The sequence below is a fragment of the Parasteatoda tepidariorum genome, chromosome 3, assembly GCF_043381705.1.
Source record: "Parasteatoda tepidariorum isolate YZ-2023 chromosome 3, CAS_Ptep_4.0, whole genome shotgun sequence".
Taxonomy (NCBI): domain Eukaryota; kingdom Metazoa; phylum Arthropoda; class Arachnida; order Araneae; family Theridiidae; genus Parasteatoda; species Parasteatoda tepidariorum.
The window spans coordinates 91,689,349-91,706,588 of record NC_092206.1 but is presented as its reverse complement, the minus strand read 5'-3'; the positions used below and the strand labels follow the sequence as shown (position 1 = coordinate 91,706,588).

At 29.2% G+C, this 17,240-nt stretch overlaps 1 protein-coding gene across 2 annotated transcripts in view; it reads left to right on the top strand.

Annotated features, from left to right (window-relative positions):
* The window catches only part of LOC107451494 (transmembrane protein dusky-like), a 47,013-nt gene extending 36,070 nt beyond the window's left edge, over positions 1-10,943 (top strand). For both annotated transcript variants that reach the window (XM_016067614.4, XM_016067615.3), the window contains exon 3: positions 7,752-10,943. In XM_016067614.4, coding sequence (XP_015923100.1) covers positions 7,752-9,350 — 1,599 coding nt within the window. In that variant the 3' untranslated portion in view covers positions 9,351-10,943. The remainder of the gene's footprint in view (positions 1-7,751) is intronic.
* The last annotated feature ends 6,297 nt before the right edge of the window (positions 10,944-17,240 follow it).

The window sequence follows — 17,240 nt, the reverse complement described above, 5'->3', positions numbered from 1 at the left end:
ATCACGCTGTTGCTACTCAGTCTCGATCACACACAACGTCGGGTTGTATTCACTCGACTGCTAATGGTAAAGCAGGAGTGACCACGATCGTGAACTTAATACAGCTCTCACGTCCAGCATTCGAAGTTCGGTGATCTTAATACAGCTCTCCAGGCTTCTTACAAAACAGCAATGAATCAACTAGTTGTATCCGTTCATCGAATTCTATCACTGATAAAATTCTGGTGGGGTAGTACTGCAGCGTGTCTACCTCTTCTATTATTCAACTCCAATTCACTAATATATAAGACATGCTAACTCGATTCTGCATGGAGGTACCTTTAGATGGATGAAGGTTGACATTATAGATAGTACTCATCCTCCAATGTTAAAACATGTTAATCAATTTGTTGGGGTTTCATACGAATTGCTTAACATTCGATGCAAACATTATCACAAGTATGTTAATCAATGTGCTAATTTTTCGATTGAACTGCTAACAATTTGATACAAATGCATGCAATTTGCCCCGAATATGATAAGCAACATGTTAATTTTGTCAACAAGCAGCTGAAACACAAACACATGAAACTTATCACTTTTATATTAAATAATGTTAATCAATAATGCTAAGTTCTGTAATGAACGATAAAACTGTCTCCTTTTGCAACTCTATCGTAATGCTTTTAATTTTTCTAAATTAAGGGTATGTGAAAACATAGGAAATTGTGTGAAATTATATAAAAACATATGATATTATATGAAATTTTAACATTGAACATAATTAAAAGTCGTTGTGAACATTGGATAATTTTTCCCCGGCAAAGTCCCATTTAAAGTGCTTTTCGGGGACAAATCGCACTTGGTGAAGTGCGTAATCCTTCAGGATGACGATAGTAGTTGAGGCTTGCTTGAATGCCACTAATTCGCATATATATTTCACAAAATTGCTTGAAATTAGCCAAGATTAGAGAGAAGGGCGGGTCTCGCAAGTGATTGGCAATCATGTACGTTTGTATTGAGACTTCTGCCCATTAATCGTTAATAAACTCTTGACCTAATGGGATGTTAGAAGCAGATGCTCTTGCTGTTCTTTTCTCTTTTGGATTCTCTTCAGGAATAGAACAAATTTTTTTTGTTTAAATCCTTGTTTTATGCTCATAAATCTATAATTGCAGAAAAATCCATTAGCCTAAATAATACACATATGTACGGAATCGACTAGAGGTCATCTATGAAATTGAATTCATTTTCTCCACCAATTTTTTATGCCAAATAACAGTTACCTGACCTTAAAAATAAGTTCACGTGGCGATAAAATCTGTCGTGTGAACTTTTACTCCTATCTAAGATATAAATCTCATGGAGATCATCTCACGCATTTTAAACTAGCGTGCTTATCTTTCTCAGAAAAGTAATTTTATTTGGAAAAAAAAAATAAGAATAATTTTCTTTTTATCTTACAAATGTAATAAAAGTTTTATTTATTTACTTACTTCGAATTAATGTCAATTTGACGCAACACGCACGACACAATTCGAAAAGTGAGAAAAATTAATAAGAAGCAGTTTTTCTTATCTAAAAGTCCTACGAAATCTGGGCTTAATGAAAACGAATTGATGTTTGTGATTTGAATTTTGTTATGTATAAATCCACTTACATTTACAAAAGAGGACGCCAAAATCAAATCAGTCGCTTCTTTCGAGCGGTAAATTTGTTTTGAATTTAAAACGTGATTTTATACGCTAAAAATAACTTTTGTAAATTACCTTTTAAAAATGTTAGTTAGCACTATGTTTTATCTATAATATAATGGGAAAAGAATATGTACGTGTTTTTCTTTGTATCTTCAAAGCAATTTGCGCTAAAATTCGAATGATGGGTATTTGAGGGAATTTCAGCCCTTGCACCTTAAATTGGTTCAAAACTTTTAGTAAGTCTGTGAGGGAGGCATATTTGAAAAATGATTTTTTTCTCATTGGTTTAAAGCTGCTTTCCGAAGGCTTCATCGCAAACTAAAATGATGCTTTTTTGCGAATAATATACTATTTTTATAACTGCTGAGAATTTTTGCAACTGTTACTCATGACTGTTGGGTCAAGTTTAGAATATATATATATACATATACATATATATATATATATAAATATATATTTAAAGATATNAATATTTTACATCTTCGCGATTTTTGTTAACTGTTTTATTATTGTACTTTTAAACCTAAACCGCGTTTTAATTCACGCCGGTAAGTTTGATTTCTTTTTACATTTTTCTTTTATTTCATGATTTTTTACAACATATGGTTTTTTGCGATATCGACACATATAAAGAATAATTTTTATCTTAGGATAATTATTCTTTATTCAGAAATATCGCATTTATAGCAATAGATGTGTCTTGACAACGACTATTTTCTTTTACCATTCTTGTTTCTCTACAATTTAGTTTTTTATTTTATTCATGATTTTCATGTTAATTTGTGTGTATATATACATAATATTAAAAAAAATTTAAATTTTTTTTATCTATCTTTAAAAAAATTTTAAATTCCAGAAAAAAAACAAAGAACAAAAAGATATAACCTCTTCATCAGTCCACACGGCTATATCCACAAAAAAGAGCGCTGTTTAATATTGTATTAATTTAGCCAAAGTAAAATATTTTGCTTTGGCTAAATTAATACAATTTTATTTTATTTTATTTTGCTTTGACTAAATTAATACAATATTGGAAAACACTCTTTTTTGTGTATATAACTGTGTGGGCTGATGAAGAGGTTATTACGTTTTTTCTTTATTTTTTTCTGGAATTTAATGTTTTTTTGGGGGATACATAAAACATTTTTTTAAATGTTTTTTAAAAATAATTTTATTTTTATAATTTCTCTTCTTCTCTTTTAATTATTCTTTATCATTTTCCATGTTTTCTCTATATTTAGACTTATTTTATGAGTTAATTTATTTCTACATCATGATACTATAAAATCAATTATAATAACACTTTATTATAATCTTATGATTTCTTAGAGTAGAAAATTTTCATAAAAACAGAATAGTAATGCAGTTTTTAGAAACGACTGTTTTTAAACAATAGGAGGCTTCTAAATACTCCATCACTACTAACTATTCCCTCAATAAAAGTAAACATTTTACACAAAAAAAAATAATACGAAAAAGTTGAAGTAGGCTTATTTTACATATAATGTCATGTTTTATTTACTCATTTCAAAATAACGATTCAAAAAAGTTTTATAAACAACAGCATTAATCATTTTATTGAATTCCAGTTTTATAAATGTTTTATTATAACCATTTTCGTGAAGTAATGCTTCCTTAAAGTATCTATATATCAATGTCATCGATTCACCAACAGGTTCGTAATCTTTCCAACTAAAAAATACATTTATCATAAATCAGGCCAAATGTTGAATTCTCTCTATTTTTGTAAATGAATACGGGTTGAGAATCGGGATACGTATTTAATCATATCATTTTTTGGGTCACAAAAAATGATACCCGCATTTCCTACTTGGTTACATTTTTTGAGTCATGGTTAATTATTTTATGCGTACATTTTTTTTTCTAAAAAAGAAAACAAAGCAATTATTACACTTTCCGTTTATTTAAAACTAGTATGTTTTTTTAAATGGCGCATTAATTTCAGATTTATTAAAACAATCTTTGTTGAAAATTTTGATAAATTAATAAATTTATTTAAAAACTGAGGAGAGCTAAAATAAAGACATTTTTTTTTTTGATTAAATAGTTTTTTTTTCACAAATGAAAATAATATTCCGAAGGGTCTTTACAAGTTAAATTCCCTTTAATTAATGAAAAGAGCCTTTAAATATCTTTAAATATCTTTAAAGAGTCTTTTTAGTTTATTATTTATTAATTAAGCTCTGATTCAGCTCTTAATTCAGGAGAAAGAAACTAGTTTTTATTTTTATATTTAACATTTTAAGTTTTTAAATAATGAAAAATACAAAAAATTTGAAAATTTTGCAAAATAAAATTTATGAAACTTCTTAATAGAACATACTTTAGAAATTGTTCAAGAGAAATTTTAATCAATACAAGCAAATGATACATTTAAAGCGTTATTTTTCGATAAAATTGCATAAGAAACTATTATTAGAATTAATTTAAATTATATTACTCAGGAATAACTATTTTACCTATTAATACCCAATTATCAATTTTTAAATAATATTTTGTATTAATTACTCTGTAAAAAAATTCTTTTTTTAAAAAGAAATAATTCAATTTATAGAAATTTAAAACGTAGCTGAAGCTGATAAAAAAGTTAAAAAATATTAACTTTTGCAAGATTTAACAAAAAGAACTGTTCTCACAATCGTATCGCTTATGATATTTGCTGCCTACAAATCAAGGCTTAACATATAACTTAACATATACTTAACTTATAAGACATGACAATCTTAACTAAAAAGTAAAAAAATCTTATGACCCTAAAGTTATATCTTTTGCAGTCGAAATAGACCAAAATTTGATTAAAATTGCTTACAGTTAAAAAAAAACATTTAAAAAATTTTTATTGCTGGAAATAAAAATTACTGATGCAATTTTGTTGATTGCAGTAGTGTAGTACGAAATTTTCGAATTATAAATTAATTTCTTTACCGTACCAATGGTATAAAATATTTAAAATTAAGTATTTCTAGTGAAGTAAAAAAAATATGAGGTAAATGTGTCATACTTATATTAAACATTTTGAATTTAATATTGATAATTTTGTGTCGCTGACAAAAGATATTAACTTATAATTTTAACATTTTATTATACTTGATGAATGCTAAATACGCACTCAATTTTAAAACTCACTTCACCAAAAATTATTAAATTCAAAACACATTTTTTGACATTAATTTTTTTTATCGCTTAATTTTCTTTTAAAAAATCGAAAAGTTAATGAATTTTAAGGTGCTAATGCTTTTTCATCATTTCAAATTTTGAGCGGTCGAATAGTTTCTGAAAAAATGAAAGTTTATAAATTCTGCTTCATGTATCAATCGCAATATATTTCCTCAAATCTTATTTACTACTTTTAACTTAACGCAAGAACTCGTTGGAATTTTAAACCAAAATTTATATAAAACTTTTCGAACTGCTTTTAATCGATGTTTGCTTATTTATTTTGATAGGATAAATAATAAACTCAATTGGGTTCGAAAGTTTGAAAATTTGACTAAAAAGAATCGAATAGATGTTTAACTTACCAAAAATATCTGTTTTAGAAGTTCGATAAGAATTTTAAGTCTTTATAATATTATTGATATGCTTTCTTATTCAGGCAAAATATTCATAATTCAAACTTTTCCTAGAAAGATTTTTCTGTCAATTTGTGGATATTTAAAAATGCAAACTAAAAATTAAGAAAAGATTACGAAAAGTTACTTTTTATTTAACATATTAATAATTTAAACAAAAAAAAAACTTGTAAATCTTAAAACTATAGTTGTTTCCTTATATTTTTCAGACAGTATAATAAAAATAACTGTTGTTAAATGATGGTCAATAAAAAAGATTAGGCACTGCAAAGCAAGGCTTCTAAAAATTAAGCAAAATTGTTTAGAAACAAATATAGTCGAATTTGAAAACCCCATGTACTCATTATTGAGTATAATACCAGGCGGGAAAAGACAATTACTTATTTTTGAGCAAGCTTCACAGTCTCAAACACTACACAAAATGTTCCTATTTTGAGAAATTTGTTGTTTGAACGAAAGTAGGCATAGTCACAAAAATGTGTACATTCTTATGTTTTGAGCTTGTCTCTATAATCAACAATGAGTACACGTGGTTCTCAAAACTTAGTATATATATTGTTAAGTTAACTTTATATGGAATAATATTTGCTCCATTTTAACCTATATATAAGCTTTAGTAACGTTTCCTTATTTAACCTTGTGTAAACATTTCGATGGATGTTCACTTTCAATGGCATAAAGAACTAAAGTAAATCCTTTCCTGTTTTAACTTTTCTTTAAATACGTTTTGCTTCTGTCTTTAAATAAGTTGTTTTTATGGCCACAAACAATGCCATTGCCAAGGTAGTCAAGTGGCGCTTTAACCTTTATAGAACAATAGCCTTCTTGTTCGAAAAAGATCCACGACATTCTAAAGGAACCCTATACTCTAGATCGAAATCTCTTTGGGTGCAAGCGATTGTTTACATTCTATCCTTTCTTCTTTTATTGGAGACTATGTTTAAGTCCCAAAACTTTGCCACGCACTAATGGCTCTTGACATAAGTCATAATTATGTCTCCAAAAAGATTCTTATTAAGAACACAAAGTGACAATCAAAAGTGCGCCAACAATTGAATCTCATTATGAGAGCTGTCGTTTTTCTTGGCGAAGATCAAAACCCTGTAGCAATAGGTGAAGAAACTCTTTAAAAAATAGGTCAGTAGAACGAGAAAGGATCTTGTAGTAGTTGTTCCATAAAAGAGCAGACGGATGTTCACTCAACTCAACTCGCATCCTTGAAAATGGTGTGGAATATCACTGCCAAGGCCGATCCACCGTTTTTTTTATACTTTTTGTATACTACTAATTAATATGGAATATTTTTTATTAGTTCTTTAATTGTTATTACTGCGTGTTGATAAAATAAGAAACGGTTAATTCCGTAAAATTGAACGCGAATTAAATCTAATTTTGATTAATGTCGTTTGATTATTGTTAAGATTAGATTTGTTCCAAAAGGTTCTATTCATTAGAAGTGTCAAATTTTTTTGAGTCGCAGCTTAAAAACATTAACATTTTTAATTTGAATTCAATTAAATATGGCATCATAAAGAAAAATAATTAACTTTAAATGAACGATTATCCAAGTAATTTTCATGATTAGTATTTATTTGTTACAAGAAAAATTCACCGTCCTGCAATTATATACAACAAATCAATATTAAAAGTAATTCAAGAGTAAAAATCAACAGTTTAAAGCTAAAGTAAAGTAATTAAAGACAAAAGGAAGAATTCAAGACTTTACACACAAATGTAATAGAATTATAAAGTTCATTTCGCTCTTAAACAAATAATGTATTAAAACTAATTAAAGCACACAGTTTTAGTTGTTGTGGTTATTGTTTTTTTTTTTTTTGTTCATGAAACACACTGATAACAATAAACAAGCACTTTTAAATAGTTCATTCTAAAAAATTATAATGTAAATCTTAACTATGTAGAATACTTCAAGATTAACTCCTCGATTAACTTTTCCAAGATTAACATCAGAACTCTAGAAGAATACTCCAAGATTAACTTCAAAATTAAACTCCCTGTGCAATTCTGAATAACTTCTAAAGGACTTTTGTTAATTTTAAATTTAAGGTATCTGAAATCAGTACTGCCCTGGAGTAGCTGCCACATTATTATGAAATAATTGTCACAATTGTTATGTAAGCAACGTAGAACAAAATTATTATTCAAAATTAAATATAATTACCCCACCCATAAGCTACATGAGACGTACGGACATATTTTAAAAATCTAATGACAAACAAGAAACAAAAAATAATTAATGATTATCAGCAAAAAAGAATTAGATTTCGATTAATGGAAAAAACATTAAAATCTTTTGAGGACTGATTTCAAGGGTCAGAAACTATAGCTATCTGAAAAACAACTATATCATAAGTGGTACTCTGAAAATAATAATTATAACAAGCTTAGTTTAATTTACATTATTATCAGCCTAAATAGTATTATTATCATCGCAGTTAATTTTCCTTTATTTTATATGCAGGTTTTGGCCAAAGAAATAGACAGTGCTCAAGATCTACAACAGGAAGAATCTGTTAATCTTCCTGCCGAACACAGAGGGGACTATGGGGGAGAGTTTGGAGGAAATGGCTTGGTACCAGGACATGGCCATGATCCATGGCCAGGTGGCAGACCAGACATGGCCCAAATCAAAGCCCTCAATGTTAAATGCGAGAAAAATCACATGAAAGTATACATCGAATTCGACCGACCCTTTTATGGAATGATCTTCAGCAAAGGCCACTACAGTGATTCAAAATGTGTTCATCTCCCTCCCGGCACCGGACATCTCGAAGCTAAATTCGACATTTTCTTGGGAGGGTGCGGCATGACAAGTAGCCAAAGTAACGGTTATAACTTACCCGCTGAACAGAGCACAGGCTTGTTCATAGAGAACACCATCATTGTTCAATATGATCCACAAGTGCAGGAAATTTGGGATCAGGCCAGACGACTTAGATGCACATGGTATGATTACTACGAAAAAGCTGTTACTTTTCGACCTTTCCAAGTCGACATGTTGGACGCAGTAACAGCCAATTTTCTTGGAGACAACATCCAATGTTGGATGCAAATCCAAGTTGGTAAGGGACCCTGGGCGAGCGAAGTGGCTGGAATCGTAAAAATTGGTCAAACTATGACAATGGTACTAGCCATTAAGGATGAAGAGAATAAATTCGACATGCTGGTCAGAAACTGTATTGCCCATGACGGTCACCACCAGCCTATTCAACTGGTGGACGAATATGGCTGCGTCCAAAGACCAAAAATCATGAGTCCCTTCCAAAAGGTTAAGAACTTTGGATCGTCGGCTTCAGTGGTATCGTTCGCTTACTTCCAAGCATTCAAATTCCCCGATTCAATGAATGTGCACTTCCAATGCGTAATTCAAGTTTGTAGATATGAATGTCCAGTACCGCAATGCGCAGGTGATCTTGGTGCTGGATACTTACCAGCACCACGCGATCCTTCTTACACGGAAAACAAAGTAGTATCTTATTCCGGACCTGAAGGTCATCCGGATTCTAATCATCAAGCACTTTTAGGAGCAACTGATCATGATGGATCCCTTGGACACGGATCACTTGACCATCATGGAGATCCTTCCCTTGTTGGAAATAAGGACTATGCTCCTGTCTTCTTCAATCGTCAAGGAGAGCAAGTACCTGCTAAAGGTAACAATGTTCATATAGGCAGTGGTTATGGGGTAGCAGGTACTGGTGGTACACCGAGGGCTCTTAAAGATCACAACAGGAAAAGACGTCAAACGAAAGAACAGATGACGGATATTTCGACACAGAAGGTCATTCAGGTCGTGGCACCTGGTGACGTAGCCTTCAGCTTGCCAAGCGACGAAAAAGAAACGGTGGTATATGCCAGCAGAGCTGAAGGTGAGGGCGTATGCATGTCCATCCCCAGTTTTGCCGTAGGACTAGTTTTCCTGTTGCTTCTACTTGCCATATCTACTCTCGTGGCAGGATTCCTGTTCATGAGGGTCAAGCACCTAACAGCAAAAGAAGATAATTCTATTTCGTACGATAACACAGAGTTTTTAAAGGTAGCAGTGCCAATGGTTCACTAACGCTCAAACTGTTTGCTTTAACATTTAGAAAGATAGTCACTTGTTGGAAGCAAGTAAATGATTGAACTAATATTGTAGGTGCTACACTACCTCGGTATTCAAGTTAACTGTTTATAATTTAAAAAGTTGTGTGAGTTTTACGTCTAAACCGTTAAAAACGAGGTGATTGTTTTTGTTCGCATATATATCCAGTGATTTCACCTCCTGGTCCAAATATTTATGTTTATTTATTGACTTGGTGAATCGATTGGATATCTGAAACTATCCTGCACTCATTTCAATTTCAAAAAACTCTTTTTACATATTTCCTTTAAAAGGAAAGTTCAAAAACATTTCTAAACACGCACTCGTTTTCTTTTGTTCGTGGTCTTCAAACTCATATGGCTTAACTTCTTAAAGTCCTGGATGGGGAAAATAGTTAGGTAAGTGCCTCGTGATATTTTAGGGAAACTGCACTGCACAAACTCCTGCACATAGTCTGTATTCTTAAATTTTTCCTTTTTATTTCTTACGACATTCTGCAAAAAAATATTAAAATAAAATTTTTAATTAATTGCTCTATTTGCATAGCCAACAGGATTTATAAACCATTTTCTTTATGAATCTTAGATTATCATATTTCTACCTACTATTTTTTCATAAATCTAAAAGAAAAAATTGATAATCTTGATCAGATTTTTAGTTTAGTATACGTAGCATATATTCGTAATATATTTTCGTACATCTTATATATGAAATACTCATTTTTCACGATCATTTTAAAATAACTATGTAGGATTTAAAGTTTTAATTTTAAAATAACTGATAAGCTTCTGATGTATGTGAAAATCAGGACAAAAACGAGTTAATTTCCAGCAAAGGTACACTAGCGCCCTGGAGGCTTTGGTGACATTTTTTAATATAGTTTGAAATAGATTTTTTAATTTATATATTATTTCATTTTCAACCTCTTCTCAAAAGCTCTTAAGTCTCAGCAAGAGTTTTAGTCTTAGAGAAAATATAAATGGTGTGAGCTTTTAAAAATATTTATTAACTGACGGACTCGGTGGTAAAAAGTGGTAGCCCACATTTTAGTAGTATAAAGATTTTTCTGTCTCAGATACTTCAGAGATGCATTATTGCTTATGAAAGTGAACCAGCACTGTTATCAATAGCTTCGTATTTTGACCGAGATTCGGAGGAAATAAAAGCTCTTATTAGATATCATAATTTAGTGAAAAGAACTGAAATTTTGTAAGATGTGTGTCATCACTTTTTACTCCCGATATCTCCCAATTATAAAAAGATGAAAAATAGTACTCATAATATCCAAAACAGTCACTTTTTAAAAAAAGATATTTATATTTTGATGTATATTTAAGAACATTGTTATGTGTGTCCTCACGTGAAACTGTTGATGTTTTTTGTAAATTATTTATCTGTTTTTCTCTTATGAACAAATGCAAGAAATAACTTTTTTTTATTTGTGTTTTTCAAAAGCATGTTTTTATGAAAATTCGATTTCGCTGCAGCGAAATAAAGTTTCTCGGTAAAATACCGAGAATTTTGTACATATGTATTTTTTGTTAAATTTATTAAAGGAATGAGAAACTATTTTATGACTTTCAATTAATTTAAACGTTTTCTACATTAACATGCATTTAAAAATCTATTGTAAATGGTTTGTAGCCTTTCCAAACTAAATCCAGTTTCGAAACATCCTCACCCAGTTCAACGGAGTTCCAACTTTTCCAACGCAATTTAAAAGTAAGCCTATTCATTTAAATTATGGATTGGAAAAAAAAATCGAAATCTATTTCGGTTTCGATTGTAAACATCTTAACCACTCTCCAAACCATACCAGCCAGTTCATCAATGTTCTAATTTTTTTAATGCAATTTTAACGTAATCCAAGGCATTTAAATTATGGATTAGAAAAGAAATCGAAGTCTATTTCGGCTTTAATTGTTCGGCCAACGGTTTCCAAACCATTTCAATCAAGCTCTAAACCAATTCAGCAAGGTTCGAACTTTACAATGCAATTTATTATTTTTTCTTAATGCTTCTAAATGCATTTAATGCAATTCATTATGAAGCAGAAATTTATTATTTCGGTTTCAGTTCTTTAGGTCGTTTCAGACTACATTAATGGACTATCTTAAAATTATAAGGATTCCAAAAATAAGAAATATGCGTTACATTTTTGATATTTATACGAAGTTTATTCATACGATTTATCTTTTTACACGAAAATAAGAACAATGGTTTTGAAATTTTCACAGTGATATTCCCTCTAAACAAGGCTTTTACCTTTTAATGGTATGAACAAGTTATTTGGACTGATCTAGTTTCGATGGGCTTTAATTTACTTTTGGCAAGTTAGCCAAACAAGAGCCCTATTTTAATTTCACTATTGTCTTATTTTAACTCTGCATAAATAGTCAAAATTTAAATATTTAAAATAAACTAGAATTTTTAAAATTAAATTTAAATCTACTCAAAAGGATTAAAACATATAAAATGAGAGATAAGTTTTAAAAAAAGATTACTGAGCTGCTTTTGATTTTTTTCCTTACAGAAATCCCGTTTATTTATATTTGGATAGCTTTGTGAATAATTTACTAACATTTGATATCAAATTAGTTTTGTAGCATTGTAAAAAAATTAAGAATAGCACACTTTTTTTACAAATTTCAGAAATAATAAAATAAAAAAATTTTTAAGACTTTCAGTAAAAATAAAAAAAAATAATAGATATATTATTCACATGAGCATTATCTTTCAAAATTTCAAAAATCTTATAAATAGACGTATAGTATTATTGCTTGAGCAATTAATAGTTTGCTGTAGTTAAATAACACAATATTATTTAACTATTCACAATTTAAACCAGCAAAATTAGATGTAAGAATAAGATTGTGGTAAATAAACTCATTAATAACTTTTGATTTTTATCTAGATATTATCTAATTCACCTTTTTCTAAGAGTGTTGAACAAATTATTGAAATTAATTGCTTAACTATAAAGTCACAATAAACCCTGCNAATGTTTGAACGGTCGGCGTACCCCTGCTAAACTGTTCCCGTACCCCTGGGGGTACGCGTACCACACTTTGGGAAACACTGCTCGAAACAAAGCTTTTACTATTTAATGGGATGAAAGAGTTATTTGGACTGAACTAGTTCCGATGGGCTTTAATTTACTTTTGGCAAGTTTGACAAAATTTTTTAATTTTTAAAAAATTTAATTTAAATTTACTCAAAAGGATCAAAATATATAAAATGGGAGATAATTTTTTTTTGAATAAAAGTTTACTGAGCTGCTTTTGATTTTTTTTTCTTACAGAAATCCCGCTTATTTATATTAACTTTGTGAATAATTTACTAACATTTAATATCAAATTAGGTTTGGAGCATTGCAAAAAAATTTAGAAAAGCACACTTTTTTTAGAAATTTCGGAAAATAATAAATTAAAATATTCTTTAAAACTTTCAGTGAAAATAAGAAAAAAAAACAATAGATATATTACTTACTCAAACATTAAATATGTATAATACATTTTTTAAAATTTCAAAAATCTTGTAAATAGACCTATAACATTATTACTTGAGCAATTAATAGTTTGCTGTAGTTAAATAACACAATATTATTTAACTATTCACAATTAAACCAGCAAAATTAGATGTAAGAATAAGATTGTGGTAAATAAGCCCATTAATAACTCTTGATTTTTATCTAGATATTATCTAATTCACCTTTTTCTAAGAGTGTTGAACAAATTATTGAAATTAATTGCTTAACTATAAAGTCACAATAAACCCTGCTTTAAAACATTCTTTTATCTTCAGATAATGACAGAAAACAAAGAATAAAACCCTTTCATTCATTTTAACCCTTTGAACACACTTGGGAAGAAAATTATCAGAACAATTCAGAGCAATGAACCAACCTCAGGCATAAGATTCTTCCACCCTACGAGGCCCTAATTATCTTCGTAATTCTCGAAACAAAATGGCTAACTTTTTTCTCTGTTCTCAAACGATCCACCCGATGATTTGTTTCATTTAGTAATTGCCAACCAAAAGTTCTTTTTAGACGCCAGATAATCGATGCGATTTCTTCAGTTTTCCGGAAGTAGGTGTTTGGGCGTCGACGTCTTTTAACAACTGGCACAAATGATGGACAAAAAGATTCGAAATCGGGTGGAATAAAAGGTGGCTTATGCTCTGCTAATTTCTTTCGTTTATGTTTGTGTCCCATCAGCGATTCCTCTAAGAGTCCCTCAAGTGGAAAAGTTTTCATGGTTCTCGCTAACAAAAGCCAAACAAAACGCCCAACAGTTTGGTAACCAGGTCACATGGACTGGATGATGCTTTTCAAAGTAATCCAATACCCTGCTCATGCGAGAAAAATAATGAACATAGATCAGTCTTTTTATCCAATCTTATTTCTTATCTCAACAGGATTTAAGTAATGAAGTAGTCCTAATTTAATTGAACTAATTCCTTATGGAAAAAAAAATTTTTTTCGAAAACTCATTTTTTTTTTGGGAGAAGTTTTTGAGACGTCTAGACAAAACAATTATTATCCAATTTTTTTCTCGAAAGGTTAAAGGGAACAAAAAATAATTATATGTTTTCTTTCAAAAATAATTTTGTCCGTAGGTAAAAACGATTTCTAACAGTTATTTATATAAACAGGACATATCAATGTTTCTTCCGATCTCGTTTTCTTACCCCAACAGGATGTAAGTAATGAATTGTCCTAATTAATTTTAATGAAGAATATTTTTTTCACAAATCCATTTTTTTTTGAGTGACGTTTTCGAAATATCTATAAAAAAACAATTCTTATCCAATTTTCACCGAAACATAAGGAACAGAAAATAATTAATTTTTTTTTTCTTCAAAATAATTTTTTTTTATGAAAGACGTAATGGTTAGGATGGCTTCTAATATTAATTCACAGAAACTGGACAGATCAATCCATTTTCAATTCTAATCTCAACAGGGTTAAAGTAATGAATAAGTCCTAATTAATTGAACTAATTTTTCATTAAAAAAACATTTCATTTATTTATTGCTATTTTTATCCAATATTAATTTTTTGGAAGACTTTTTTGAAGCATCTAGATAAAATAACCCTAATACAATTTTCTTCAAAAGTTAAAGGAAAAGAAAATAACTTTTTTTTCTTCCAAAATGTTTTGTTTGAATGTTGTTATAGTAAGGATGGTTTTTAAGAGTCACATGGATGTTCTCTTTTAAAGTATTCCAACACTGCTCATGCGCGAAAATAATGGACACAGAACAGTCTTTTATTCAATGTCGTTTCTTATCTCAACATTTCTTATCTCTATAATTTTTTTAAAAAAAGCCTACTTTTTCTAAAATCTAATTTTTAAGAAGTTTTTGATGCATCTAGACAAAACAATGATTTTTCAATTTTACTTGACTAAGATTTCAAGAAACAGAAAAAATAACTTTTTATTTCATCAACATTTAAGTGATGAGTAATCCTAATTGAACTAATTTTTAATAAAAAAAAATTTAGTCACATTTTTCTTGAAACGATATTTTAGGGGAATATTTTGAAGCGTCTATACACAAAAGTAACAATTACTATCCAATTTTACTCGAATGGTTATGGAGGACATACAATAAATAAAATAATTTCATCTCAACAGGATTTAAGTAACGAGTAATCTTAATTAATGGAACTAATTATTAATATAAAAAAAGAATTTTTCCAAATTTTCCTCAAGCATTACTTTTTAGGAGAGTGTATAGAGGCTTCTAGACCTAATTACTGTTCATAGTAATTCAGTTTTATCTCACAATTTACAGGGAGCATATTCGTTCATTAATAGACAACATATCTCACCAAGATTTAAGTAATGAGTAGTTTTAATGAATGAAAGTCTTTATAATGAAAGAAAAAATCTCTTTTTCGAAAAAAAAAACTTTTTTTATTGAGGAGTTTATGAGAGGTTCAGACAAAACAATTGTTATTCAATTTTTCGTAGGTTACAGAATACAGACAATAATTACTTTTTTTTTCTTTAAATAATTATTTTCTCTGAAGATTGAAATAATAAAAATTGGCCGTAAAAATTATTCAAATAATACACACAGACATGGATTTTAAAAGTATTCTAAGAGGTTTTGCGGTAAAAGTTTTGTAAAAAATGGGGTTGCTAAGAAACTACGCTAGCGAAACGATTTATTCATTTATTTTTTTATTTTGAAAAAAGATAAAGGTTTCGTGATTTCTCAATCTCAATCAGTTTAAGTAATGAGATTTTTCATTAATTAATGTTACTAATAGTAATGAATGTAACTAATTTATTAAAAGGAAATTTATTTTTGTAAAACCCATTTTTGAGGTACCATATAGAAATTTTGTTTTCAATTTCTTTCTGAAAGTATATAAGGAAAAGATTCTAATTAAAATTTCCACAAATAATTTTTTAGGAAGGTTAAAATCGTAAAGATATCTTCGAATTGTTATTCAAGACGTTTAAAGCGTAAAGGCATCAATGTCACCTCCAATAACGTTTGATCAAATGATCGGATCTTCACGTAATGATTCTTAATGCTTTGAGGGGGAAGCCTCAAATATGCTAATCAGTTAGTGTAGACGATATTTTAAGCTACTAAATCAGACACAAAAACGTGTTTTCTCTGAATAAACATACCCTTTTTTTCGACGGATTCAGATTTCTGAGCCTTAAAATATATGGGGTAGAGAAATCTTGGAAATAGGGTCCTAATAGTTAAAGCAGGTGAGCGGTCCAAAGTTAGGATTATACTTTTTTAAATGGTTGAAAAAATTTTAAACTGCAAGACATACAATTTTTTGCATTATTCTGAAGAACATAATTTAACATGGCAAAATATAAAATTTGTGCGAAATCGGTCGAATAGTTCCTGAGAAATCGAATTTTAAATAACTAACTTTTTTGTAATTCAATTTCTCAGGACATTTTCTACCGATTTTGCTCAAAATTTGCATTTTGCCATGCAAAATTATAGTATTTGAAATGATTTAAAAGATTTTATACCTTACAATTCAAAGTGTTTCGACCATTATTAAAGAAAGTAATAAAAAATAATAATTATTAGCTAAAAGTTATTTTTTTGCACCGAATTATCCTTGGATAAACGATTTTTATAGTTGCTTGCAAATATTTTTCAATTCATTTGAAAAGTTCTCAAGGTATAGCGAAATGCACAAAAAGTAAAATTAACATTAAAGGGGACCCCTTAATGTTAATTTTACTTAAAAAAAACTTTGGACCGCTCTCCTGACCTAACTAATGCGATCCGTTTTCCAAATACCCCCTATATTTTGGGGGTATTCGTCGAAAAAAGGCATGCTTATTCAGACAAAGTACGTTTTTGTATTTGATTCCTAAACTTGAATTATCCTCTGCGCTAATTAATTAGCATATTTGAAGTCATCCCCTCGAATCATTAAGATTAGTCCTAGAAAGTGAAGTTCCAATCATTAGATCAAAATCTAATCAGGATGGACAGTTTTTTATTTTACACAATGTACACCAAAAAAGTGATTTAAAACCAATACCTGATTCTGATAGATATTTCGATAGTGATTTTAGGAAAAATTCCGTTATGTACAATTTTTTTCCAGCCACCTATCCTTTGTATTGTTATCTAAAGACAAGGATATGTATTAAATATTATAGATGCTAAATATTTATCCTTTAAAGTTCATCCTTTAATGTTAATTCTTTTAATCTAAAATTTAAAGTGCTTAGGCTAGTCTTGATGGTGAAAAAACGAAAACAAAAATAGACTTTTAAGTAAAAATATTCGCATGTATTTTTAGTTCAAAATGACTCTTATTCATGGAATGAAACGACTAAAATAAGGTATGGTTATGCAGAG